The following is a 27,515-nucleotide window of genomic DNA, read 5'->3' on the forward strand; positions in this document are numbered from 1 at the left end:
ACAGGCTGACGGAAAATGGCAGACATTGAGGGAGAGGGAATTAATTCGGTGACACCTCCTTTAGTTCAGCCATCCTCTCCTAACGGCTCCGGTGCCAGCCCAACGCAGGGCACCGGCAGTTGCCAAACGGTGACTACCGTTACGTCAGGCCCGCGACTGGTGCGGATAGTCAAGTCTGACTCGGGATATGGCTTCAATGTCCGGGGACAGGTTAGCGAAGGAGGACAACTACGGAGCATCAACGGGGAATTGTATGCCCCGCTACAGCATGTTAGTGCTGTTTTACCGGGAGGTGCAGCGGACAGAGCCGGTATCTCGAAAGGGGACCGGATTCTGGAAGTGTAAGTAAGAGTTCGCTTGCTATCTGGTAGCTGCTAACTACATGCGTAAGCTATCTCAATGGTAGATATTTGGTCAAGGCAGGGCAAAACAAACAGACCACAGCAAAGGTAAAAAGGACGGTAATTGTCATGTCAGCTCCTCTGCACTGCAGTTGGTTCGTGAAACAAACGTGTTCTGCTGTCCCAAATTTAAGCTCGCTAGCTAACGTTAACTCCATAATTCACAAGTTGTTGTCCTCGGCTCAGTGCAACGCCATAAACGATCATAGCTAGCAACGTTAAATGACATGTTTCACTTGACCTGGAGACTAGGTTAACAAAGCCTTGCTAACTCATGCATCAGTCTGTGCTTGTGCCAGTCTTATCGGGAGTGTACAGGGCAGAAGAGCCGGTTCATCCTAATGAAAAGACGGTCTGTGTGAGAGCTTGTGATCATTACGAATTCCAGTCACACTGACTCTCTGAACTTGGATACAAGCTAACTATATTAACACCAGCACACACACAGGTTCCTTCCTTCCCTGCACATCACGTTACCAGAAAAACAGCATCTGTCATTCTTATTAACAACAGAACCAGATGATGGAAAAATGCCCATTCAATGCGTGCACATTAATAGTCGGCTACTATTTTTACCTACTTGCCTTGATGATGATAATAGGTATTTTAAATTGTGTGCCCAAATGCTTTCTATCTAGTCTCAATTAAATTGGGACTTAACATTTCCTAATTGTAATAGATCAACAATAGCCATAGTATGCCATCTGTGTCTGGATGTGGATGCTGCAATATATAGAGAGTGCAGTGTGTCTGTCTGGTCTTTGCGACAGGTTTAGTATGCACAGGGGTAGCTAGCTTGGTGATGTTAGGTTCTGTTGCCATGGCAAGGAGCAGGCAGCATACAGCTCAGCATCAGTACCTGTGTGTGTGTGTGAGCGAGGGGGGTTGCTGGATACAGGATACATAGGGCTCATCTGATTGGATGTGCTCTCAGTAATTCTCTGTTTTGATTCGTTGGCTCACCGTTTGCTGCTTTATGATTGGGTGCCGTGCAGTAGCTTGGCAGTTTGTTGACTCCAATATTGGTGTGCGTGCACGGGTGGTTGCACGCCCATTGTGTGTGTGTGTGTCTTGAGCAACACAATTATCTATGCCAGGGAGAGACACCTGCCCATGTGCTCCATATGCTCACACACAGCAGTCCCTCAGTGTTCGCTGCAGTGCTTGTGGAGCATCTCCACTGCTCTCCAAAATCCACACTCCTCAGTAACATAGTCCCAGAGAGAACACACACACACACAGTCCCAGAGAGAACACACACACACACAGTCCCAGAGAGAACACACACACACACAGTCCCAGAGAGAACACACACACACACACAGTCCCAGAGAGAACACACACACACACACAGTCCCAGAGAGAACACACACACACACAGTCCCAGAGAGAACACACACACAGTCCCAGAGAGAACACACACACAGTCCCAGAGAGAACACACACACACACACAGTCCCAGAGAGAACACACACACCCACACAGTCCCAGAGAGAACACACACACACACAGTCCCAGAGTCCCAGAACACACACACACACAGTCCCAGAAAGAACACACACACACACAGTCCCAGAGAGAACACACACACACAGTCCCCCCAGAGAGAACACACACACAGTCCCAGAGAGAACACACACACAGTCCCAGAGAGAACGCACACACACACAGTCCCAGAGAGAACACACACACACACAGTCCCAGAGAGTCCCAACGCACACACACACAGTCCCAGAGAGAACGCACACACACACAGTCCCAGAGAGAACGTCCCACACACACACAGTCCCAGAGAGAACACACACACACACAGTCCCAGAGAGAACACACACACAGTCCCAGAGAGAACACACACACAGTCCCAGAGAGAACACACACACACACAGTCCCAGAGAGAACACACACACACACAGTCCCAGAGAGAACACACACACACACACAGTCCCAGAGAGAGTCCCAGAGACACACACACACACAGTCCCAGAGAGAACACACACACACACAGTCCCAGAGAGAACACACACACACACAGTCCCAGAAAGAACACACACACACACACACAGTCCCAGAGAGAACACACACACACACAGTCCCAGAGAGAACACACACACAGTCCCAGAGAGAACACACACACAGTCCCAGAGAGAACACACACACAGTCCCAGAGAGAACACACACACACAGTCCCAGAGAGAACACACACACAGTCCCAGAGAGAACACACACACACACAGTCCCAGAGAGAACGCACACACACACAGTCCCAGAGAGAACGCACACACACACAGTCCCAGAGAGAACGTCACACACACACAGTCCCAGAGAGAACGCACACACACACAGTCCCAGAGAGAACACACACACACAGTCCCAGAGAGAACACACACAGTCCCAGAGAGAGAACACACACACACACAGTCCCCGAGAGAACACACACACAGTCCCCGAGAGAACACACACACAGTCCCAGAGAGAACACACACACAGTCCCAGAGAGAACACACACACACACAGTCCCAGAGAGAACACACACACACACAGTCCCAGAGAGAACGAGAACACACACACACAGTCCCAGAGAGAGACACACACACACAGTCCCAGAGAGAACACACACACACACAGTCCCAGAGAGAACACACACACACACAGTCCCAGAGAGAACACACACACACAGTCCCAGAGAGAACACACACACACACACAGTCCCAGAGAGAACACACACACACACAGTCCCAGAGAGAACACACACACACACAGTCCCAGAGAGAACACACACACAGTCCCAGAGAGAACACACACACAGTCCCAGAGAGAACACACACACAGTCCCAGAGAGAACACACACACAGTCCCAGAGAGAACGTCACACACACACAGTCCCAGAGAGAACGCACACACACACAGTCCCAGAGAGAACGCACACACACACAGTCCCAGAGAGAAAACACACACAGTCCCAGAGAGAACACACACGCACACACAGTCCCAGAGAGAACACACACGCACACACAGTCCCAGAGAGAACACACACACAGTCACAGAGAGAACACACACACAGTCCCAGAGAGAACACACACACAGTCACAGAGAGAACACACACACAGTCCCAGAGAGAACACACACACAGTCACAGAGAGAACACACACACACAGTCACAGAGAGAACACACACACAGTCCCAGAGAGAACACACACACAGTCACAGAGAGAACACACACACAGTCACAGAGAGCACACACACACAGTCCCAGAGAGAACACACACGCACACACAGTCCCAGAGAGAAAACACACACAGTCCCAGAGAGAACACACACGCACACACAGTCCCAGAGAGAACACACACACAGTCACAGAGAGAACACACACACAGTCCCAGAGAGAACACACACACAGTCCCAGAGAGAACACACACACAGTCACAGAGAGAACACACACACAGTCCCAGAGAGAACACACACAGTCCCAGAGAGAACACACACACAGTCACAGAGAGCACACACACACAGTCCCAGAGAACTTCTGCCTCTCAGCCCCCTACCCATGCCTTTATGACAGCCTCCAGTCCAGTCCAAACACTCATGGTTATATGACCCACAGTTGTTCCTGAATTCTAACCAGACTAGACTGGAGAAAGACGTGTCTGTCTTTCTGTGTGTGTGTGTTTGTCTCGGTCCAGTCTGTCTCTTTATGTCTGTATGTGTGTGTTTGTCTCGGTCCAGTCTGTCTCTTTATGTCTGTATGTGTGTGTTTGTCTCGGTCCAGTCTGTCTCTGTATGTCTGTGTGTGTGTGTTTGTCTCGGTCCAGTCTGTCTCTGTATGTCTGTGTGTGTGTGTTTGTCTCGGTCCAGTCTGTCTCTGTATGTCTGTGTGTGTGTGTTTGTCTCTGTCCAGTCTGTCTCTGTATGTCTGTGTGTGTGTGTTTGTCTCGGTCCAGTCTGTCTCTGTATGTCTGTGTGTGTGTGTTTGTCTCGGTCCAGTCTGTCTCTGTATGTCTGTGTGTGTGTGTTTGTCTCGGTCCAGTCTGTCTCTGTATGTCTGTGTGTGAATGACTACCTCAGCAGCTTTGAGTTAAACATTAGCCAGCTGAGAGACTAGTGATTAAAGGAAATGAGTCTGGGTTTTTTGACACCTGTAAGGGATACATGTAGTGATCAACATGTTGGGACACATAACACACACAGGCCTACAGATGACAGAATGGACCTACTGTGTTCTCTACCCACACACACTGATTAGGAGTTGTGCCGGCTGTGCGCACACTGTCAGTTTCCTTGATGAAACATTGGAGTGTGTGTATCTCTGTCATTGTCTGTTTGTTTTATGGCCCCAGTGTCTTCCTCAGTGTTAACTGCAGTGCTTGTGGAGCATCTCCACTGCAGGTAGTCTGTCTGGCAGTGTTGTGTGTTGATGCTGTAATCTTTGGCCTGCTTTCTGTTCCTCTGTCACTGATGTAACAACATGATAGTTAGCCTGGGTTTACTAGGCAAAGGGCTACTTTATCATTCATTTTCCTGTGAACTTATACAGAAATATCACGTTGACATCATGTGTATCCTGAAGGTAGGATTGGGTTCTTCTGTATCAATAGTTTCTACTATGTGAACTGTGAGCCTAACTATAGTTGGTAACTGTAATATTTACTATAGGCTGCTGCAGTGCAGATGTCAGCACTCCTGCTGCTTACACACACACACACACACAGTCTCATGCCCTGACACGCTGCCATCTGAGTGGCCCTCTCTCTCACTCACTCACTCACTCACTCACTCACTCACTCACTCACTCACACACTCACACATTAGAGGTCGACAAATTAATCTGAATGGCCGATTAATTAGGGCCGATTTCAAGTTTTCATAACAATCTGAAATCTGTATTTTTGGGCGCCGATTTCCCATTATTATTTTTATTTCATTTTTGTTTAAAAAAATGATACCTTTTATTTAACTACGCAAGTCAGTTAAGAACACATTCTTATTTTCAATGACTGTCTAGGAACTGTGGGTTAACTGCCTTGTTCAGGGGCAGAACGACAGATTTTCCCCTTGTCAGCTCGGGGGTTCCAATCTTGCCACCGCACAGTTAACTAGTCCAACGCTCTAACCATTGCACTCAACGAGTAGCCTGCCTGTTACGCGAACGCAGTAGAAGCCAAGGTAAATTGCTAGCTAGCATTAAACTTATCTTATAAAAAACAATCAATCATAATCACTAGTTATAACTACTAATCCAGATTAGCAGGCAATATTAACCAGGTGAAATTGTGTCATTTCTCTTGCGTTCATTGCGCACAGAGTCAGGGTATATGCAACAGTTTGGGCTGCCTGGCTCATTGCAAACTATTTTGCCAGAATTTTATGTAATTATGACATAACATTGAAGGTTGTACAATGTAACAAGAATATTTAGACTTAGGGATGCCACCCGTTAGATAAAATACTGAACGGTTCCATATTTCACTGAAATAATAAACGTTTTGTTTTCGAAATTATAGTTTCCAGATTCGATCATATTAATGACCAAAGGCTCGTATTTCTGTGTGTTATTATGTTATAATTAAGTTTGATTTGATAGAGCAGTCTGACTGAGCAGCAGCAGGCCCGTAATCATTCATTCAAACAGCACTTTTGTGCGTTTTGCCAGCAGCTCTTCGCAAGCACAGCGCTGTTTATGACTTCAAGCCTATCAGCCTAATGGCTGGTGTAACCCATGTGACATGGCTAGCTAGTTAGCTGGGTGTGCGCTAATACTGTTTCAAACGTCACTCGCTTTCAGATTTGGAGTAGTTATTTCCCTTGCGCTGCAAGGGCCGCGGCTTTTGTGGAGCGATGGGTAACGATGCTTTGAGTGTTGCTGTTGTCGATGTGTTCCTGGTTCGAGCCCAGGTAAGGGCGAGGAGAGGGGCAGAAGCTATACTGTTACACTGGCAATACTATAGTGCCTATAAGAACATCCAATAGTCAAAGGTATATGAAATACAAATGGTATAGAGAGAAATAGTCCTATAAATACTATATTAACTACAACCTAAAACCTCTTACCTTGGAATATTGAAGTCTCATGTTAAAAGGAACTACCAACTTTCATATGTTCTCATGTTCTGAGCAAGGAACTTAAACATGAGCTTTTTTACATGGCACACATTTTTACACGGCATTACATTACTTACTTCTCCAACACTTTGTTTTTGCATTATTTAAACCAAATTGAACATGTTTCATTATTTATTTGAGGCTAAATTGATTTTATTGATGTTTTATATTTAGTTAAAATAAGTGTTCATTCAGTATTGTTGTAATTGTCATTATTACAAATTTAAAACATTTAAAAATCGTCCGATTTAATCGTTATCGGCTCATTTGGTCCTCCAATAATCGGTATCGGCGTTGATAAATCATAATCGGTCGACCTCTAACACACACACACAGAGTCCCTGCAGAGGTCACAAGTCCATCTTACTAGCTCATGCTCTGACGCACAGTCATCTGAGTGACACGAACCAACCGTGACCCCGTTGCCATGGGAGATGTCAGAGTTCCAGCTGAGGTGAACATTAGACTTGCTGACAGCCTTATCATGACGTCTACTGACTGACCCTTAATATATGATGATCACTGTTATACAAGAGGGCTCGTCCATTCACTCCCAGACACACACAGACTGGTACTTAATATAGGATGATCACTGTTATACAAGAGGGCTCGTCCATTCACTCCCAGACACACACAGACTGGTATTCTCCCAGATTCACAGACACACACAGACTGGTACTTAATATAGGATGATCACTGTTATACAAGAGGGCCATTCACTCCCAGACACACACAGACTCCATTCAAGAGGGCTCCCATTCACTCCCAGACACACACAGACTGGTACTTAATATAGGATGATCACTGTTATACAAGAGGGCTCGTCCATTCACTCCCAGACACACACAGACTGGTACTTAATATAGGATGATCACTGTTATACAAGAGGGCTCGTCCATTCACTCCCAGACACACACAGACTGGTACTTAATATAGGATGATCACTGTTATACATACAAGAGGGCTCGTCCATTCACTCCCAGACACACACAGACTGGTACTTAATATAGGATGATCACTGTTATACAAGAGGGCTCGTCCACTCACACCAAGACAGACACTGACTAGGCAGCAAGAAACGTCAACAACACAATTCATTTTAGGCAGAAAGAACCAATGCTAGTTTCTAATTATGTATGAGTGCTGCTGCTCATTTGCAATGATGACTCAGTATACCCTAGCCCAATTATGAATTAATATTCAATCTCTACCTCCCTTCATCTGCCTCTCTCTCTCCATCTCTCCTCTCAGTAATAGTGTGAACGTGGAGGGGGCGACCCATAAGCAGGTGGTGGATCTGATCCGTGCGGGGGAGAGGGAGCTGATGCTGGCCGTACTGTCTGTACCTCCCCAGGAGGCTGACTGTCTGGACCCTGGAGACGACGGCTCAGCCCAGTCCTGCTACGACTACAGCGACAAACAGGCCGTCCCCATCTCCGTCCCCACATACAAACACGCTGAACTCAACCAGGAGAGGTTTGTGGTGAGTAGATGGACGGAAGAAGAAAGGAAGGGGTGGGTGGAGAGAGGGAAGGAGTGGTGCGAATAACCTGTCCACATCTGTCCCAACATGCAAATACATTGAACGCAACCAGGAGAGAGAGGGAGGGAGAGATAAAATGACTGAGGAAAGATGTACATAACATGTAGGTATTGCCGCAGGTAGCCTAGTGGTTAGAGCGTTGGGCCAGTAACCAAAAGGTTGCTTGATCGAATCCCCAAGCTGACAAGGTAAAAATCTGTCGTTCTGCCCCTGAACAAGGCAGTTAACCCACTGGTCCTGGCTGTCATTGTAAATAAGAATTTGATCTTAACTGACTTGCCCAGTTAAATGAAATAAAAATGCCTAAAGTATATTGTAACTGTGTCTCTGTTTGCAGGTGTATAATGTGTACATGGCAGGCAGACAGCTGTGCTCTAAGAGGTACAGGGAGTTTGCTATCCTCAACCAGAACCTGAAGAGAGAGTTTGCCAACTACACCTTCCCCAAAATACCTGGCAAATGGCCTTTTTCCCTGTCTGAACAACAACTAGACGCTAGACGCAGGGGACTGGAGGAATACCTGGAGAAAGGTGAGAGGGAGGGAAAGGCCAGAGAAATATGGAGCAAAAACCATTTGGAAAGGTGATAGAAAGGGTGGAATGAGAGATGGAGGGATAACTGGAAGAAGGTGGAAGTTGATGCAATACATGAATGGAGGAAGAAGAAGACGTGAAAAGGAAAGGATTGGAGAGGAGGATAACAGGCTACTCATAGAGGAACTCATGGGAGTGTCTTAGTGAGGAGGTAGAGATGGTCAGGATAACAGGCTACTCATAGAGGAACTCATGGGAGTGTCTTAGAGAGGAGGTAGAGATGGTCAGGATAACAGGCTACTCATAGAGGAACTCATGGGAGTGTCTTAGTGAGGGAGGAACTAGAGATAGAGATGGTCAGGATAACAGGCTACTCATAGAGGAACTCATGGGAGTGTCTTAGTGAGGAGGTAGAGATGGTCAGGATAACAGGCTACTCATAGAGGAACTCATGGGAGTGTCTTAGAGAGGAGGTAGAGATGGTCAGGATAACAGGCTACTCATAGAGGAACTCATGGGAGTGTCTTAGAGGAGGTAGAGATGGTCAGGATAACAGGCTACTCATAGAGGAACTCATGGGAGTGTCTTAGAGAGGAGGTAGAGATGGTCAGGATAACAGGCTACTCATAGAGGAACTCATGGGAGTGTCTTAGAGAGGAGGTAGAGATGGTCAGGATAACAGGCTACTCATAGAGGAACTCATGGGAGTGTCTTAGAGAGGAGGTAGAGATGGTCAGGATAACAGGCTACTCATAGAGGAACTCATGGGAGTGTCTTAGAGAGGAGGTAGAGATGGTCAGGATAACAGGCTACTCATAGAGGAACTCATGGGAGTGTCTTAGAGAGGAGGTAGAGATGGTCAGGATAACAGGCTACTCATAGAGGAACTCATGGGAGTGTCTTAGAGAGGAGGTAGAGATGGTCAGGATAACAGGCTACTCATAGAGGAACTCATGGGAGTGTCTTAGAGAGGAGGTAGAGATGGTCAGGATAACAGGCTACTCATAGAGGAACTCATGGGAGTGTCTTAGAGAGGAGGTAGAGATGGTCAGGATAACAGGCTACTAAGAGAGGCTCATGGGAGTGTCTTAGAGAGGAGGTAGAGATGGTCAGGATAACAGGCTACTAAGAGAGGAACTCATGGGAGTGTCTTAGAGAGGAGGTAGAGATGGTCAGGATTACAGCCTACTAAGAGAGGAACTCATGGGAGTGTCTACAAGGGATCTGCCTTTCTCAGTGTTTCTACTTTCTCTCTCCCCTCCTTTTCACCATCCTGCTGCCCATTCTCCCTTCTCTATTCACAGTGTGTTCAGTGAGGGTGTTTGGGGAGAGTGATGTCATGCAGGAGTTTCTGTCTGACGAGTCTGATGAGGTAAGCATGTCATTCTGAGTGTGTTTGCTTATTCCTCTCTAAGATGTATTCTTGTTTTAGACTCTTTCTCTCTTGTTCTGCTGTTCTCTCTCCTCTCATCCTATCCTCTGGGATGTGTGGTGTGTGAGGTGGGGCTGGCATCTCTGTCCTTTTTTCTTCTTTTTGGTTTCCTCTCTTCTGCTTCTCCATCTCTGTCTACACTGTGTGTGTGAGTGTGTGTGTGTGTGCGCGCATGTCTGGCCTATGAGTGGTCCTGTAAGTCATCTCTTGCCACCCCCCATTCTCCGTAGAACTATAACGGCGTATCAGATGTGGAGTTGAGGATAGCCATGCCTGATAAAACCACCGTCACAGTCCGAGTCCGCAAGAACTGTACAACTGACCAGGTCTACCAGGTAACACACCCCTAACCTCTAGTTACACATACAGCCCTCACACCTAGTCCCCAGGACCATCAGCCCACGGCCCTCACACCTAGTCCCCAGGACCATCAGCCCACGGCCCTCACACCTAGTCCCCAGGACCATCAGCCCACGGCCCTCACAGCTAGTCCCCAGGACCATCAGCCCACAGCCCTCACACCTAGTCCCCAGGACCATCAGCCCACAGCCCTCACACCTAGTCCCCAGGACCATCAGCCCACGGCCCTCACACCTAGTCCCCAGGACCATCAGCCCACAGCCCTCACACCTAGTCCCCAGGACCATCAGCCCACAGCCCTCACACCTAGTCCCCTGGACCATCAACCCACAGCCCTCACACCTAGTCCCCAGGACCATCAGCCCACAGCCCTCACACCTAGTCCCCAGGAACATCAGCCCACAGCCCTCACACCTAGTCCCCAGGAACATCAGGCCACACCTAGTCCCCAGGAACATCAGACCACACCTAGTCCCCAGGAACATCATGCCACACCTAGTGCCCTGGAACATCAGGCCACACCTAGTGCCCTGGAACATCATGCCACACCTAGTGCCCTGGAACATCATGCCACACCTAGTCCCCTGGAACATCAGGCCACACCTAGTGCCCTGGAACATCAGGCCACACCTAGTGCCCTGGAATATCAGGCCACACCTAGTGCCCTGGAACATCAGGCCACACCTAGTGCCCTGGAACATCAGGCCACACCTAGTGCCCTGGAACATCAGGCCACACCTAGTGCCCTGGAACATCATGCCACACCTAGTGCCCTGGAACATCAGGCCACACCTAGGTCCCTGGAACATCAGGCCACACCTAGGTCCCTGGAACATCAGGCCACACCTAGTTCCCTGGAACATCAGGCCACACCTAGTTCCCTGGAACATCAGGCCATACCTAGTGCCCTGGAACATCAGGCCACACCCTCACACCTTGGTTACCACTTGGACCCACATTAAACAATTCTAGGCATAAATGTACACAGGCCTCCTTGTTAATGCACAGGCCTCCTTGTTAATGCACAGGCCTCTTTGTTACTTCTTGCATCTAGCCATCCCGGATCCGGGATCGTGACTACAGCCTCAAGCCCATTACCATAACGCAGCGTTAACTATTCATGAAAATCGCAAATGAAATTAAATAAATATGCTAGCTCTCAAGCTTAGCCTTTTGTTAACAACACTGTCATCTCAGATTTTCAAAATATGCTTCTCAACCATAGGAAAACAAGCATTTGTGTAACAGTATTCATAGCTATTCATAGCTAGCGTAGCATTTAGCGTTAGCAATTCAGCGGGCAACATTTTCACAAAAACCAGAAAAGCATTCAAATAAAATCATTTACCTTTGAGGAACTTCAGATGTTTTCAATGAGGAGACTCTGTTAGATAGCAAATGTTCAGTTTTTCCAAAAATATTATTTGTTTAGGAGAAATCGCTCCGTTTGGTGCGTCACGTTTGGTTACCAAAAAAAAACGAAAATTCAGTCATCTAAACGTCAAACCTTTTTCCAAATTAACTCCATAATATCGACTGAAACATGGCAAACGTTGTTTAGAACCAATCCTCAAGGTGTTTTTCACATATTTCTTCGATGATATATCGTTCGTGGAAGTGTGCTTTCCCCTCTGAATCCAAGGAGAAAATGCCTGCGGCTGAAGATTACGCACCAATTTACACAAAGGACACCGGGCGGACCCCTGGTAAATGTAGTCTCTTATGGCCAATCTTCCAATGATATGCCTACAAATACGTCACAATGCTGCAGACACCTTGGACAAACGGCACAAAGCTTAAGCTCGTTCATGGCACATTCACAGCCATATAAGGAGACAATGGAAAACAGAGCCTCAGAAATTCTGCTCATTTCCTGTTTGAGGTTTCATCTTGGTTCGCCTGTAACATGAGTTCTGTGGCACTCACAGATAATATCTTTGCAGTTCTGGAAACGTAAGAGTGTTTTCTTTCCAAAGCTGTCAATTATATGCATAGTCGAGCATCTTTTCGTGACAAAATATTGCGCTTAAAACGGGCATGTTTTTTTATCCAATAATGAAATTAGCGCCCCCATAGATTCAAGAGGTTAATTAATGCACAGGCCTCTTTGTTAATGCACAGGCCTCTTTGTTAATGCACAGGCCTATTTGTTAATGCACAGGCCTCTTTGTTAATGCACAGGCCTCTTTGTTAATGCACAGGCCTATTTGTTAATGCACAGGCCTATTTGTTAATGCACAGGCCTTTCTCACTCTCCCACAGGCTGTGGTCATGACAGTAGGAATGGACAGCATAACGGCCAGCTACTTTGCTCTGTTTGAGGTCATCAACCACTCCTTTGGTAAGTGTGAGGGTGAGATATTTTATTTCATTAACCTTAATCACCTGAGACTTTGGCCTCACTGTGTGTGTGTGTGTGTGTGTGTGTGTGTGTGTGTGTGTGTGTGTGTGTGTGTGTGTGTGTGTGTGTGTGTGTGTGTGTGTGTGTGTGTGTGTGTGTGTGTGTGTGTGTGTGTGTGTGTGTGTGTGTGTGTGTGTGTGTGTGTGTGTGTGTGTGTGTGTACATGCAGTCCTCTTACTACATTCAGATTGAGAGTGGACCTGAGAGCTCGGTAAAAAAGCACATTTTACTCATATACAGAGTCGTTAAAGGGACAGTTCACTCAAGTCTCAATAGTCAAGCTATAGTGTATATGTTGTCAGTATATTTTGCTACAGTGGGTAGCATTGCTCAACTTTCCCATTAATTTGGGGTAGAGACCTGCACATTTCTCCCATGAATGTACCAACATGTAGACACCAGGATCTCTGGTGCCAGTCTCTCATTCATTTAATGAATGTCTCCACTCAGTAACATCTGTTGAGTCAGCCCTGTCCCTCTTCCATCAAAGACAGGCTAACGCCTACTCCTGTGTCTCTGTGTGTGTGTGTGTCTGTGTGTGTGTGTCTTTAATCATAGAGGCTAGCGCCTACTCCTGTGTGTCTGTCTGTCTGTCTGTCTGTGTCTGTCTGTCTGTCTGTCTTTAATCTGTCTGTCTGTCTGGCTGTCTGTCGTCCTGTCTCCTGTGTGTCTGTGTCTGTGTCTGTCTGTCTGTCTGTCTGTCTGTCTGTCTGTGTCTGTCTGTCTGTCTGTCTGTCTGTCTGTCTGTCTGTCTGTCTGTCTGTCTGTCTGTCTGTCTGTCTGTCTGTCTGTCTGTCTGTCTGTCTGTCTGTCTGTCTGTCTGTCTGTCTGTCTGTCTGTCTGTCTGTCTTTAATCATAGAGGCTAGCGCCTACTCCTGTGTGTGTGTCTGTCTGTGTGTGTGTGTGTGTCTGTCTGTGTGTCTTTAATCATAGAGGCTAGCGCCTACTCCTGTGTGTGTCTGTGTGTGTGTCTTTAATCATAGACGCTAGCGCCTACTCCTGTGTGTGTGTCTGTCTGTGTGTGTGTCTTTAATCATAGTGTGTGTCTGTCTGTGTGTGTCTTTAATCATAGAGGCTAGCGCCTACTCCTGTGTGTCTGTCTGTGTGTGTGTGTGTGTGTGTGTGTGTGTGTGTGTGTGTGTGTGTCTTTAATCATAGACGCTAACATTCCTACCCAGGAGCTTTGTTGATTGAATCACTTCTTCATGATGTTGCTGTTGAGGGAGTTGTGGTGTCTGGTTAGTTGGGATATGAGCAAAGCTTTTCTATTTGTAGCAAAACACAGTTTTGATTAGATGGTATACAGCTACGAATTGGCTTTTCATAGCCAGGTTAGGAGAACTTACGCAGCAGGTTAGGAGAATTAACGTAGTGGGTTAGGAGAACTTACGCAGCAGGTTAGGAGAATTAACATAGTGGGTTAGGTGTCGTGGAAAATCGGTTCAAATATGACGCAATCAAGAACTTTGTGAAAATCAATAGACTTTTAATACAAAAGTATCGCAAGCCGGAGTGGTCCGCGGAACACACACTTTTTCAGAGCACTCGCCCTGATTTAAACACATAACATATGAGTCCCTCCCACATGCAAATGAAGTTACATCCCAATCCGTGCATCCTGCTTGTTCAGCCCAATAACGCCCACATCTGCTTTCCATTAGATCCTAATGATGACAAGACCCTTGCTTTGACCTAAAGAAAATATACGTCCCTATATGCTTTGACCCTGTAATTAGCTCCATCTGTTCCTTTGTATGTGTGTCTTTATTTCGGATCAGCAGACTATGTGTCTCCTCTGTTTTTAGCGTGCTCAGCTATACTAAAAATACTATACATTCCTCTATTTTCTAGGCTTGCTTTGTCCCTGCATTTAGCTTAATGCATTCTTTATCTTGGATCAGCAGACTATGTGTCTCCCCTGTCATTCCTTCAGCATCTCCATGTCCTAAGAATATGTGAGTCATGAGTCTATAATCCATCAGTTGGTCATTTGGCTGACCCCCTCTTTTGTATATCCCTCTGACCTTTGTATGTCCAGCTGTCCTGGAGCCTGTGTGTCTCCTCTAGTTCTCCTCTCCTATACAATAGACAATGCATTTTACCAGAATGGCAAATGCACTCTATAAGTGTATCTCTTTTGTGTTACATTATTTATGGTCTTCCATGTATGTACATACTTTCTCCCATATAACCCTCCTCTGGTGCTTAATAAGCACCAAAAACATAAAATGATATATATGGAGCATAATATCAACAGTTGATAAACAAAAATAAAGCTTCCTAATCACCTACACCAAACATCTCCAACCTATAACATAGATAGGAGTATAAGATCCAATTAAAAACATTTAAAGAAACCCTAACTAGACCAAACATCTCTAGTATTTCATAAGAGTAAAAGATCTAGTTCGGTATAGAAACAATAAAAATAATACATAACATTTTGTTGAAGCATGAGCATGTAAGTACAAAGCCTTGCCTGAGGTTATCTCAGTTACGTGAAAAAGAAAAAATATATATATAATAAATTGAATATGAGAAAACACGAGGCCTCCATGCAGTTACAAAATAAAATTGACACAACATCAATCTAAATTTAAGCTTTCAACATGATCCTCCCTCTCAGACACCTCTCCAACAAACGTGATACCAGCGACACCAACCTCTGTTAGAAGATTAAGGACATTGGTTTCGCCTGTAACATGAGTTCTGTGGCACTCACAGATAATATCTTTGCAGTTCTGGAAACGTAAGAGTGTTTTCTTTCCAAAGCTGTCAATTATATGCATAGTCGAGCATCTTTTCGTGACAAAATATTGCGCTTAAAACGGGCATGTTTTTTTATCCAATGATGAAATTAGCGCCCCCATAGATTCAAGAGGTTAATGCACAGGCCTCTTTGTTAATGCACAGGCCTCTTTGTTAATGCACAGGCCTCTTTGTTAATGCACAGGCCTCTTTGTTAATGCACAGGCCTCTTTGTTAATGCACAGGCCTCTTTGTTAATGCAGTAGGGCTTTCTGGCCCTACTGGAGGAAACTTCGGTTGTTTGTCTCTTTTCTTTTCAGGCTCTTTTCCCCTGGTGCTTCTTCTGAGTGTGTTAATTGATGCACTCGTTGTATCTGGTCTGCCATTTTCTTGATTCCTCCCCGGCGCTTTGATCGTTTCCGCTGCTCCTGCTTCCTCCGGGGTCCCCTCTGCTGAATCAGCATCCTCTGTGTCCTCATCTCTGTATGGTTGTGTCCTTCTCTCTGTCGGGACTCGGGTGCAGTGGTTTAGATGATACCACGTCTTGCTTCCTTTCACTTGGACGGCCGTGTTTGTGGCTGTTGCCACCTCGTAGGGTCCTTCTCTCCTCGGCTGATCCCACTTCCTTCGGAACACTCGAACGTAGACTAGATCTCCTGGTATCACTGGGAGAGGTCCTTCTGGTCCCCTTGGATCATCAGATGTGGAACCTCTCGTCCTGGTTCAGGTTTCTGCCTTCTTTCTGTGGGGCATTCATACTTAGAGACTTATGGCCTCTGTTCTATGATTACACCATACATTCTCTTACTTCCATCACTCATCACACAAACTGACATTCCAGCTGAAGCTGGCGAACCCTTCTCCATCTGGTTTCCTAAACATAAGACTTGGAAAACAAAGGACAAAACATAACAGTATTGACAATGTTATGTGTTATGCATGACTGTATTCATGAATACTGAAATCTGAGACCATGACAATTCCCACTCTCTCTTCACCTGACTCTATGCCTCCAGGATACTTTTCTGCTGAACTCCACAAAAATGGAGTCCCTATTTGGCTTCCTCGTGCTTTTATCCAGTCTTCCCCTTTCGGCCGCAGGTTCTGAGAGGTGTTCCCAAATCATGTCATTTTTTGCTTAGTTCCCCATCTGCTCTATTTCAACTGATAAGCATGTGCATAACCTTAATCAACATTATTTCTTCTTGAAGTAATTCAACACTGAATGGGCTTTCACATCGAGCCTTCAACATGTTGTTTAGAGTACAACTACCCTAACATCTATCCTTTTTCACATGATACATTAACAAATAAAACAAGTAACCCCCAAACTCAACCCAGTATGTCTACAGTGGAATCTAGTCTCTCTCTCTCTCTTTTGTTTCACGTCCTCTGTCATGGTGTTTTCAAGCTCACCCATTATTCAGCTGGACCTTACTTCTTGTGAAACTTATGCACCCACCAAAGAGAGACATGACGATCTTTACCACTGCAGGTGCTGTAAGAAGTATATCCCCAGCCCGGTGTATCTTGATGTACACTCAGTCTCCAGAATTCAGCCCATGCCCTTCCATCTGGCCTCTTATGTGCTGTTTTTTCCTGGGGATATACACACTAACACATGGGTTATTTCCTGACCACAGACTTTCTTCTTATAGCAGGATCACTAAATCTTAATTTTTAAATAACAGCCCTATGTAAACATTCTGTCTCAAATACCTGGCCTCTTGCCACAAAAATATTCATAATGATAGCCAAATTATGGTCCTTACAGCAACTGCTGTAAGAATAACATGTAATCAGTCAAGTGTCTTCCAGTTGGAAGAATATCCAATCCTAGCAAAACTAAGTCCTAAGCTTCTTAAACTTTTGCTCTAGTGTTCAAAATGCCGCTACTCATTACTTTTACCATAATCTAGATATGTGTAATGTTCTATTTACTTTTAGAATTGTCCCTATATTCCTATATTTTTACAAGACCAACTGTCCTTCCTTTTCTGTGAATTATCTTGTCTATTAATATACATTGTTTCTAGAAATAACACCCCTCCGCTACCATAACCTTCATATATGAGCCCCCAATGTAGTTACAGTTTTTCTAACCCATAACACATAAGTCACTACAATTTCTTTCCATAGTTTTTACTAAAACATTCTCCAATACATTACCACTATTTGTAATCACATCAGTCACTGGTCAAAGTATTTTGTGTTTATCTTTATGTATTTGGTCAGGCCAGGGTGTGGCAATTTCTTGGGGTTTTGGTGGTGGTATTGGGATTGTAGCTTCCATAGTTTGAATCAGAGGCAGGTGCTTATTTAAACATTCTATTCTTTGAGTTTGTCATTGTCCTTATGTCCTACATTTGCACCAGATAGGCTGTTTCGGTTTCGTTTATTGTTTTTTGTATTTGTAATTAAACATGGATCATCAGTTTGTTTTTCATCACCACTATATGAAAACCTTACACTTGCTTATAACTTATTTTACTTTGATGTTCCTTACTTTTGTTCCCTCTACCTAATAGTATTTAAACTATGATAGGGATCACTCTGTAAATGTATTAAGCTGATAGAGGATCACTTTTGGCCAGCCAGAAAAAGTTAAAAGCACCCCTCTTCAACTTTATACTCTGTCACAGGAAGGCTGCGCACTCCCTCTTCTGGACGTTCTGTCTAAACACATCCAACCTGTTCTTATCTCTGGTTCTATCCTCACACAGAATTATATTACAGCATCCTTCTCATTCATTCGTTTATTTTCATTCATTCAATCCTGTTGTTTTTACCTAAAAACAAAACAGTCTTCCTGTCTGAGCTTAATATGCTTCCTCAACATGAGCTGGTATTATCCTATAGGATTTTTCACGCATACCCTTCGTTTTTACCTAAAAATGACCTATATTCTATCACCTAGCTTAATACACTTCCTCTACATAAGCTGGTATTATCCTATAGGATTTTTACGATATGACGAGACTACTGTCTAATCGGATCAGCTTGTCTTCATATCCTATTCATCCACCCCGTATTGATCTTTATTCTACGTTAGAGCAATATCGTGGCGTGACCTACTGACTTTACAAACCCCCCGTTTAGCTAAGTGGAGCGTTTTATATTCGCAGGATTTCCTTTTTCAGTTGAACGTCGCACAATCAGGCCAGCGTTCTAACTGTGTTTTAAATACTCATCTGTTCAGACCTCTTTTCAGAGCGGTAGCCATGGGTATTTATCTAACTACTTATTTATTCAGATATCTATTCTCTTAGAGCTGTATTAATAAGTAACCTGTCCATTCAGCCTTTCTACTAACGTTATTGAAGCGGTATTACAGGATTTTTCTAACTACTTAACCATATAAGCAGGCAGCTGTAGCCCTGCGCCCGAACATGCCGAAACACACACCCGACACCAGCGAAGTTCACAGCCCCCGCCTACTTACTCACTAGACATGCATGCACATTCGTATTCGCTATACAATTCCCAAGCTTACACACACATGCAAATTCATTGAATTTCAAAAAGTTCTTTCGTTTCTATAGTTTTTAGGAAATTTGAGAGAGAGACCTACTTGACGTTCCTTCTGTTGAGACAGGATCTCTGAAGCAATCTACGCAAACATTTCACTATTGTAAGTACTTTGCTTACCTTTTTATAGCTGGGTGGCCACCCTTGTTTGCCTAGATCGTCCAAAGACCCCGCCGTCAGCCAAGAACGCCTCGGTCCCTGTCACTCCTGGCAAGCTCGCCAAGTCTGTCGTGGAAAATCAGTTCAAATATGACGCAAACAAGAACTTTGTGAAAATCAATAGACTTTTAATACAAAAGTATCGCAAGCCGGAGTGGTCCGCGGAACACACACTTTTTCAGAGCACTCGCCCTGATTCAAACACATAACATATGAGTCCCTCCCACATGCAAATGAAGTTACATCCCAATCCGTGCATCCTGCTTGTTCAGCCCAATAACGCCCACATCTGCTTTCCATTAGATCCTAATGATGACAAGACCCTTGCTTTGACCTAAAGAAAATATACGTCCCTATATGCTTTGACCCTGTAATTAGCTCCATCTGTTCCTTTGTATGTGTGTCTTTATTTCGGATCAGCAGACTATGTGTCTCCTCTGTTTTTAGCGTGCTCAGCTATACTAAAAATACTATACATTCCTCTATTTTCTAGGCTTGCTTTGTCCCTGCATTTAGCTTAATGCATTCTTTATCTTGGATCAGCAGACTATGTGTCTCCCCTGTCATTCCTTAAGCATCTCCATGTCCTAAGAATATGTGAGTCATGTCTATAATCCATCAGTTGGTCATTTGGCTGACCCCCTCCTTTGTATATCCCTCTGACCTTTGTATGTCCAGCTGTCCTGGCGCCTGTGTGTCTCCTCTAGTTCTCCTCTCCTATACAATAGACAATGCATTTTACCAGAATGGCAAATGCACTCTATAAGTGTATCTCTTTTGTGTTACATTATTTATGGTCTTCCATATATGTACATAATTTCTCCCATACAGGTTAGGAGAATTAACGTAGTGGGTTAGGACAACTTATGCAGCGGGTTAGGAGAATTAACGTAGTGGGTTAGGAGAATTAGGTTAAGGTTAGGAAAAGGGTAAGGGTTCGGTAAAATGCTAAATTTTTCCTTGACTCAACTCAAACATGGAACTTTTCTACCATAGCTGTATATCACCTAGCCACAACAGGAAAACACCCACCGACCTAACCCTGTCGCTCTCTGTCTCTCTCCCACCGACCTAACCCTGTCGCTCTCTGTCTCTCTCTCCCCCACCCCCACCGACCTAACCCTGTCGCTCTCTCTCCCTGTCGCTCTCTGTCTCTCTCCCACCGACCTAACCCTGTCGCTCTCTGTCTCTCTCCCACCGACCTAACCCTGTCACTCTCTCTGTCTCTGTCTCTCTCCGTCAGTGCGTAAACTGGCTCCTAATGAGTTCCCCCACAAGCTGTATGTTCAGAACTACACGTCTGCTGTCCCTGGGACCTGCCTCACCCTGCGCAAGTGGCTCTTCACCGCCGAGGAGGAGATCCTGCTCAATGACAACCAACTGGCCGTCAGCTACTGCTTCCACCAGGTGTGTGTGCATTGTGTGTGTGTGTGTGTGTCAGGTGTGTGTGCATTGTGTGTGTGTGTCAGGTGTGTGTGCATTGTGTGTGTGTGTCAGGTGTGTGTGCATTGTGTGTGTGTGTGTGCATTGGTGTGTGTGTTGTGTGTGTGTGTGTGTGTGTGTGTGTGTGTGTGTGTGTGTGTGTGTGTCAGTGTGTGTGTGTGTGTGTGTGTGTGTGTGTGTGTGTGTGTGTGTCAGGTGTGTGTGTGTGTGTGTGTCAGGTGTGTGTGCATTGTGTGTGTGTGTCAGGGTCAGGTGTGTGTGCATTGTGTGTGTGTGTCAGGGGAGTGTGCATTGTGTGTGTGTCAGGGGAGTGTGCATTGTGTGTGTGTCAGGGAGTGTGCATTGTGTGTGTGTCAGGGTGCATGTGCATTGTGTGTGTGTCAGGGAATGTGCATTGTGTGTGTGTGTCAGGGGAGTGTGCATTGTGTGTGTGTCAGGGGAATGTGCATTGGGTGTGTGTGTGTGTGTGTGTGTGTCAGGGGAGTGTGCATTTTGTGTGTGTCAGGGAATGTGCATTGTGTGTGTGTCAGGGAATGTGCATTGTGTGTGTGTGTGTGTGTGTGTGTGTGTGTCAGGGGAGTGTGCATTGTGTGTGTGTGTCAGGGGAGTGTGCATTGTGTGTGTGTGTGTCAGGGGAGTGTGCATTGTGTGTGTGTCAGGGGAGTGTGCATTGTGTGTGTGTCAGGGGAGTGTGCATTGTGTGTGTGTCAGGGGAATGTGCATTGTGTGTGTGTCAGGGGAATGTGCATTGTGTGTGTGTGTGTGTGTGTGTGTGTGTGGGAATGTGCAGTGTGTGTGTGTGTGTGTGTGTGTGTGTGTGTCAGGGAATGTGCATGTGTGTGTGTCAGGTGTGTATTGTGTGTGTCAGGGGAGTGTGCATTGTGTGTGTGTGTCAGGGGAATGTGCATTGTGTGTGTGTGTCAGGGAGTGTGCATTGTGTGTGTGTCAGGGGAATGTGCATTGTGTGTGTGTCAGGGTGTGTGTGTCAATGTGCATTGTGTGTGTGTCAGGGGAATGTGCATTGTGTGTGTGTCAGGGGAATGTGCATTGTGTGTGTGTGGGTGTGTGTGTGTGTGTGTGTGTCAGGGTGTGTGTGCAGTGTGTGTGTGCGCGTGTGTGTCAGGGGGAGTGTGCATTGTGTGTGTGTCAGGGGAATGTGCATTGTGTGTGTGTCAGGGGAATGTGCATTGTGTGTGTCAGGGGAATGTGCATTGTGTGTGTGTCAGGGGAATGTGCATTGTGTGTGTGTGTGTGTGTGTGTGTGTGTGTGGTCAGGGAGTGTGCATTTTGTGTGTGTCAGGGGTGCAATGTGCATTGTGTGTGTGTCAGGGAATGTGCATTGTGTGTGTGTGTGTGTGTGTGTGTGTGTGTGTGTGTGCATTGTGTGGTGTGTGTGTGTGTGTGTCAGGTGTGTGTGCATTGTGTGTCAGGGGAGTGTGCATTGTGTGTGTGTGTCAGGGGAGTGTGCATTGTGTGTGTGTCAGGGGAATGTGCATTGTGTGTGTGTCAGGGAATGTGCATTGTGTGTGTGTCAGGGGAATGTGCATTGTGTGTGTCAGGGAGTGTGCATTGTGTGTGTGTGTCAGGGGAATGTGCAGTGTGTGTGTGCGCGTGTGTGTCAGGGGAGTGTGCATTGTGTGTGTGTCAGGGGAATGTGCATTGGGTGTGTGTGTGTGTGTGTGTGTGTCAGGGGAGTGTGCATTTTGTGTGTGTCAGGGAATGTGCATTGGGTGTGTGTGTGTGTGTGTGTGTGTCAGGGGAGTGTGCATTTTGTGTGTGTCAGGGGAATGTGCATTGTGTGTGTGTGTGTCAGGGAATGTGCATTGTGTGTGTGTGTGTGTGTGTGTGTGTGTGTGTGTGTGTGTGTCAGGGGAGTGTGCATTGTGTGTGTGTGTCAGGGGAGTGTGCATTGTGTGTGTGTGTCAGGGAGTGTGCATTGTGTGTGTGTCAGGGAATGTGCATTGTGTGTGTGTCAGGGTGTGCATTGTGTGTGTGTCAGGGGAATGTGCATTGTGTGTGTCAGGGGAGTGTGCATTGTGTGTGTGTGTCAGGGGAATGTGCAGTGTGTGTGTGCGCGTGTGTGTCAGGGGAGTGTGCATTGTGTGTGTGTCAGGGGAATGTGCATTGTGTGTGTGTGTGTGTGTGTGTGTGTCAGGGAGTGTGCATTTTGTGTGTCAGGGGAATGTGCATTGTGTGTGTGTCAGGGGAATGTGCATTGTGTGTGTGTGTGTGTGTGTGTGTGTGTGTGTGTGTGTGTGTGTGTGTGTGTGTGTGGGAGTGTGCATTGTGTGTGTTTCAGGGGAGTGTGCACTGTGTGTGTGTCAGGGGAATGTGCATTGTGTGTGTGTGTGTGTGTGTGTGTGTGTGTGTGTGGATGATGTGAGGTGTGTGTGTGTGTGTCAGGTGTGTGTGTGTGTGTGTGTGTGTGTCAGGTGTGTGTGCATTGTGTGTCAGGGGAGTGTGCATTGTGTGTGTGTGTCAGGGGAGTGTGCATTGTGTGTGTGTGTCAGGGGAGTGTGCATTGTGTGTGTGTGTCAGGGGAGTGTGCATTGTGTGTGTGTCAGGGGAATGTGCATTGTGTGTGTGTCAGGGGAATGTGCATTGTGTGTGTGTCAGGGGAATGTGCATTGTGTGTGTGTCAGGGGTGGAATGTGCATTGTGTGTGTCAGGGGAGTGTGCATTGTGTGTGTTTGTCAGGGGAATGTACAGTGTGTGTGTGTGATGGCCATGGTTAGTGTCTCTCGCGTGTGTGTCAGATGGCCATGGTTAGTGTGCATTGTGTGTGTGTCACTAGATGTGCATTGTGTGTGTGTGTGTGTGTGTGTGTCAGATGGCCATGGTTAGTGTGCATTTTGTGTGTGTGCAGGTCTCTCTCTCTCCTCTCTTCTAGTCACTAGATGGCCATGGTTAGTGTCTCTCTCTCTCCCTCTCTTCTAGTCACTAGATGGCCATGGAATGTGCATTGTGTGTGTGTCAGGGAATGTGCATTGTGTGTGTGTGTGTGTGTGTGTGTGTCACTAGATGTGCATTGTGTGTGTGTGTGTGTGTCAGTTACTAGATGTGCATTGTGTGTGTGTGTGTGTGTGTGTGTGTGTGTGTCAGATGGCCATGTGTGCATTTTGTGTGTGTCAGGGGAATGTGCATTGTGTAAGGTAGAGTTCAGTTGGTTTGTCCATTATAACTCTCTCTCTCTCCCCCCACCTCTCTCAGGCGGTGGATGATGTGAAAAGGGGATTTATCAAGGCAGAGGAGAAGTCCTACCAGCTACAGAAATTAGCAGAACAGAAGAAGATGGCCATGGTTAGTGTCTCTCTCTCTCTCTCTCTCTCTCTTCTAGCCACTAGATGGCCATGGTTAGTGTCTCTCTCTCCCTCTCTCTTCTAGTCACTAGATGGCCATGGTTAGTGTCTCTCTCTCCCTCTCTCTTCTAGTCACTAGATGGCCATGGTTAGTGTCTCTCTCTCCCTCTCTTCTAGTCACTAGATGGCCATGGTTAGTGTCTCTCTCTCTCTCTCTCTCTCTCTTCTAGTCACTAGATGGCCATAGTTAGTGTCTCTCTCTCTCTCTTCTAGTCACTAGATGGGCATAGTTAGTGTCTCTCTCTCTTCTAGTCACTAGATGGCCATGGTTAGTGTCTCTCTCTCCCTCTCTTCTAGTCACTAGATGGCCATGGTTAGTGTCTCTCTCTCCCTCTCTTCTAGTCACTAGATGGCCATGGTTAGTGTCTCTCTCTCTCCTAGTCACTAGATGGCCATGGTTAGTGTCTCTCTCTCCCTCTCTTCTAGTCACTAGATGGCCATGGTTAGTGTCTCTCTCTCTCTCTCTCTCTCTCTCTCTCTCTCTCTCTCTTCTAGTCACTAGACGGCCATGGTTAGTGTCTCTCTCTCTCCCTCTTCTAGTCACTAGATGGCCATGGACCTAGTTTAAGACTTGGTATATACATGGCATATATGACCAAATAGACATGGAACATAGGATGGTTTCTAGAAGCAGTTGTCTGACCCCCTAAATGTTCTCTCTTTCCCCCAGTATCTCAGTATGTTACGGGGCTGTGAAGGCTACAATGAGATCATCTTCCCACACTGCTCCTGTGACTCCCGACGCAAAGGCCACGTCGTCACAGCCATCAGCATACACCACTTTAAACTGCACGCCTGCACAGAGGAGGGAACGCTAGAGGTATGGAGAACGTGTGTGTGTGTGTGTGTGTGTGTGTGTGTGTGTTGACCCTGTCTCTCTATAACAGAACCAGGTGATCGTGTTTGAGTGGGTGGAGATGCAGCACTGGGACACTGATGAGGAGGGCATGGCCTTCTGCTTCCAGTACGCCAGAGCAGAGAAGAAACCTCGCTGGGTCAAGATCTTTACTCCCTACGTAAGTCTCACACACACTCACAGTACATACCCTTTGAGAGTCCCAACGAATGTCTGAACATGATGTATCAATGTGCAGAGAGTTAACCCTTTGTTGTGCTGTGTCCTGTGCTGTGTCCAGTTCAACTACCTGCATGAGTGCGTTGAGAGAGTCTTCTGTGAACTCAAGTGGAGGAAAGAGGTGAGAAGAGGGTTGTATACTGCCATGTACTGTCTACTGGCTAACCAGCAGGCTTATACTGCCATGTACTGTCTACTGGCTAACCAGCAGTCTTATGGTGCCATGTACTGTCTACTGGCTAACCAGCAGTCTTATACTGCCATGTACTGTCTACTGGCTAACCAGCAGTCTTATACTGCCATGTACTGTCTACTGGCAAACCAGCAGGCTTATACTGCCATGTACTGTCTACTGGCTAACCAGCAGTCTTATACTGCCATGTGCTGTCTACTGGCTAACCAGCAGGCTTATACTGCCATGTACTGTCTACTGGCTAACCAGCAGGCTTATACTGCCATGTACTGTCTACTGGCTAACCAGCAGTCTTATACTGCCATGTGCTGTCTACTGGCTAACCAGCAGTCTTATACTGCCATGTACTGTCTACTGGCTAACCCAGCAGTCTTATACTGCCATGTGCTGTCTACTGGCTAACCAGCAGGCTTATACTGCCATGTACTGTCTACTGGCTAACCAGCAGTCTTATACTGCCATGTACTGTCTACTGGCTAACCAGCAGTCTTATACTGCCATGTGCTGTCTACTGGCTAACCAGCTTAGGCTTATACTGCCATGTACTGTCTACTGGCTAACCAGCAGTCTTATGGTGCCATGTACTGTCTACTGGCTAACCAGCAGTCTTATACTGCCATGTACTGTCTACTGGCTAACCAGCAGTCTTATGGTGCCATGTACTGTCTACTGGCAAACCAGCAGGCTTATACTGCCATGTACTGTCTACTGGCTAACCAGCAGGCTTATACTGCCATGTACTGTCTACTGGCTAACCAGCAGTCTTATACTGCCATGTACTGTCTACTGGCTAACCAGCAGTCTTATGCTGCCATGTACTGGCTAACCAGCAGTCTTATGCTGCCATGTACTGGCTAACCAGTAGTCTTATGCTGCCATGTACTGGCTAACCAGTAGTCTTATGCTGCCATGTACTGGCTAACCAGTAGTCTTATGCTGCCATGTACTTGTCTACTGGCTAACCAGCAGTCTTATACTGCCATGTACTGTCTACTGGCTAACCAGCAGTCTTCTACTGCCATGTACTGTCTACTGGCTAACCAGCAGTCTTATACTGCCATGTACTGTCTACTGGCTAACCAGCAGTCTTATACTGCCATGTACTGTCTACTGGCTCACCAGCAGTCTTATACTGCCATGTACTGTCCTCTGGCTAACCAGCAGTCTTATGCTGCCATGTACTGTCTACTGGCTAACCAGCAGTCTTATACTGCCATGTACTGTCTACTGGCTAACCAGCAGTCTTATACTGCCATGTACTGTCTACTGGCTCACCAGCAGTCTTATACTGCCATGTACTGTCCTCTGGCTAACCAGCAGTCTTATACTGCCATGTACTGTCTACTGGCTCACCAGCAGTCTTATACTGCCATGTACTGTCTCTGGCTAACCAGCAGTCTTATGCTGCCATGTACTGTCTACTGGCTCACCAGCAGTCTTATGCTGCCATGTACTGGGCTAACCAGCAGTCTTATACTGCCATGTACTGGCTACTGGCTAACCAGCAGTCTTATACTGCCATGTACTGTCTACTGGCTAACCAGCAGTCTTATGCTGCCATGTGCTGTCTACTGGCTAACCAGCAGTCTTATGCTGCACATTTCACTGGCTAATATCTTTGGAATGTTGTCCACTGATATTGTTTAATGAGAATGTTGTGTGTCTCCAGGTGGAAGAGGAGGCTGTGGATAAGGACAATAAGAACTGCAATAAAGAAGGTATGTGTAGCAAGGTAAGGCTTTGCCTGCCTCTGTGTGTGTGTGTGTGTGCGTGTGTGTGTGCGTGTGTGCGTGCGTGTGTGTGTGCGTGTGTGCGTGCGTGCGTGCGTGTGTGCGTGCGTGCGTCCATTTTTGACAGCCTGCGCATGTTGTCGTTTCCTGAGCCGTGTGTCTGTTTCAGAATATCTTCCAGCTGTTGAGACACAGAAGGGATGGAGGCACCTAGGAGGAGAGATCATCACCTCCTAAACATGCTCTCCTCCATCCGTCCCTCTGGTCTGGTTCGGCCCGGAACTACCACCACTACCTGTCCTCACACAACTACTACTACAAACTACAACTTCTACATACCATTAACAGCAACTACAGATCAACAACCACCACACACCATCAAACTACAAATGAACAACTTCTGGATTGACTGAAGGAGAAACAATGACGCACACTACAACTTAAGCTGTTATTCACCCTTGAATACACCCCAAGCACACGATATAAACACAAGCCAACAGGAAGCTACAGTAG

General features: G+C 46.3%; 1 protein-coding gene across 1 annotated transcript; it reads left to right on the plus strand.

The window, feature by feature from the left end:
• LOC121841108 (sorting nexin-27-like) lies at positions 1–27,302 on the plus strand. The gene is made up of 13 exons (XM_042307486.1): positions 1–341; positions 7,749–7,980; positions 8,378–8,570; positions 9,878–9,945; positions 10,236–10,340; positions 12,628–12,706; positions 20,446–20,609; positions 23,856–23,945; positions 24,675–24,824; positions 24,892–25,020; positions 25,141–25,200; positions 26,942–26,990; positions 27,172–27,302. Exons 1-13 carry the CDS (start codon positions 16–18, stop codon positions 27,237–27,239), a joined length of 1,713 nt encoding a protein of 570 aa, XP_042163420.1. The 5' UTR covers positions 1–15; the 3' UTR covers positions 27,240–27,302.
• The last annotated feature ends 213 nt before the right edge of the window (positions 27,303–27,515 follow it).

This window comes from Oncorhynchus tshawytscha, linkage group LG03 (genome assembly GCF_018296145.1).
Source record: "Oncorhynchus tshawytscha isolate Ot180627B linkage group LG03, Otsh_v2.0, whole genome shotgun sequence".
In the NCBI taxonomy this organism is placed as follows: Eukaryota; Metazoa; Chordata; class Actinopteri; order Salmoniformes; family Salmonidae; genus Oncorhynchus; species Oncorhynchus tshawytscha.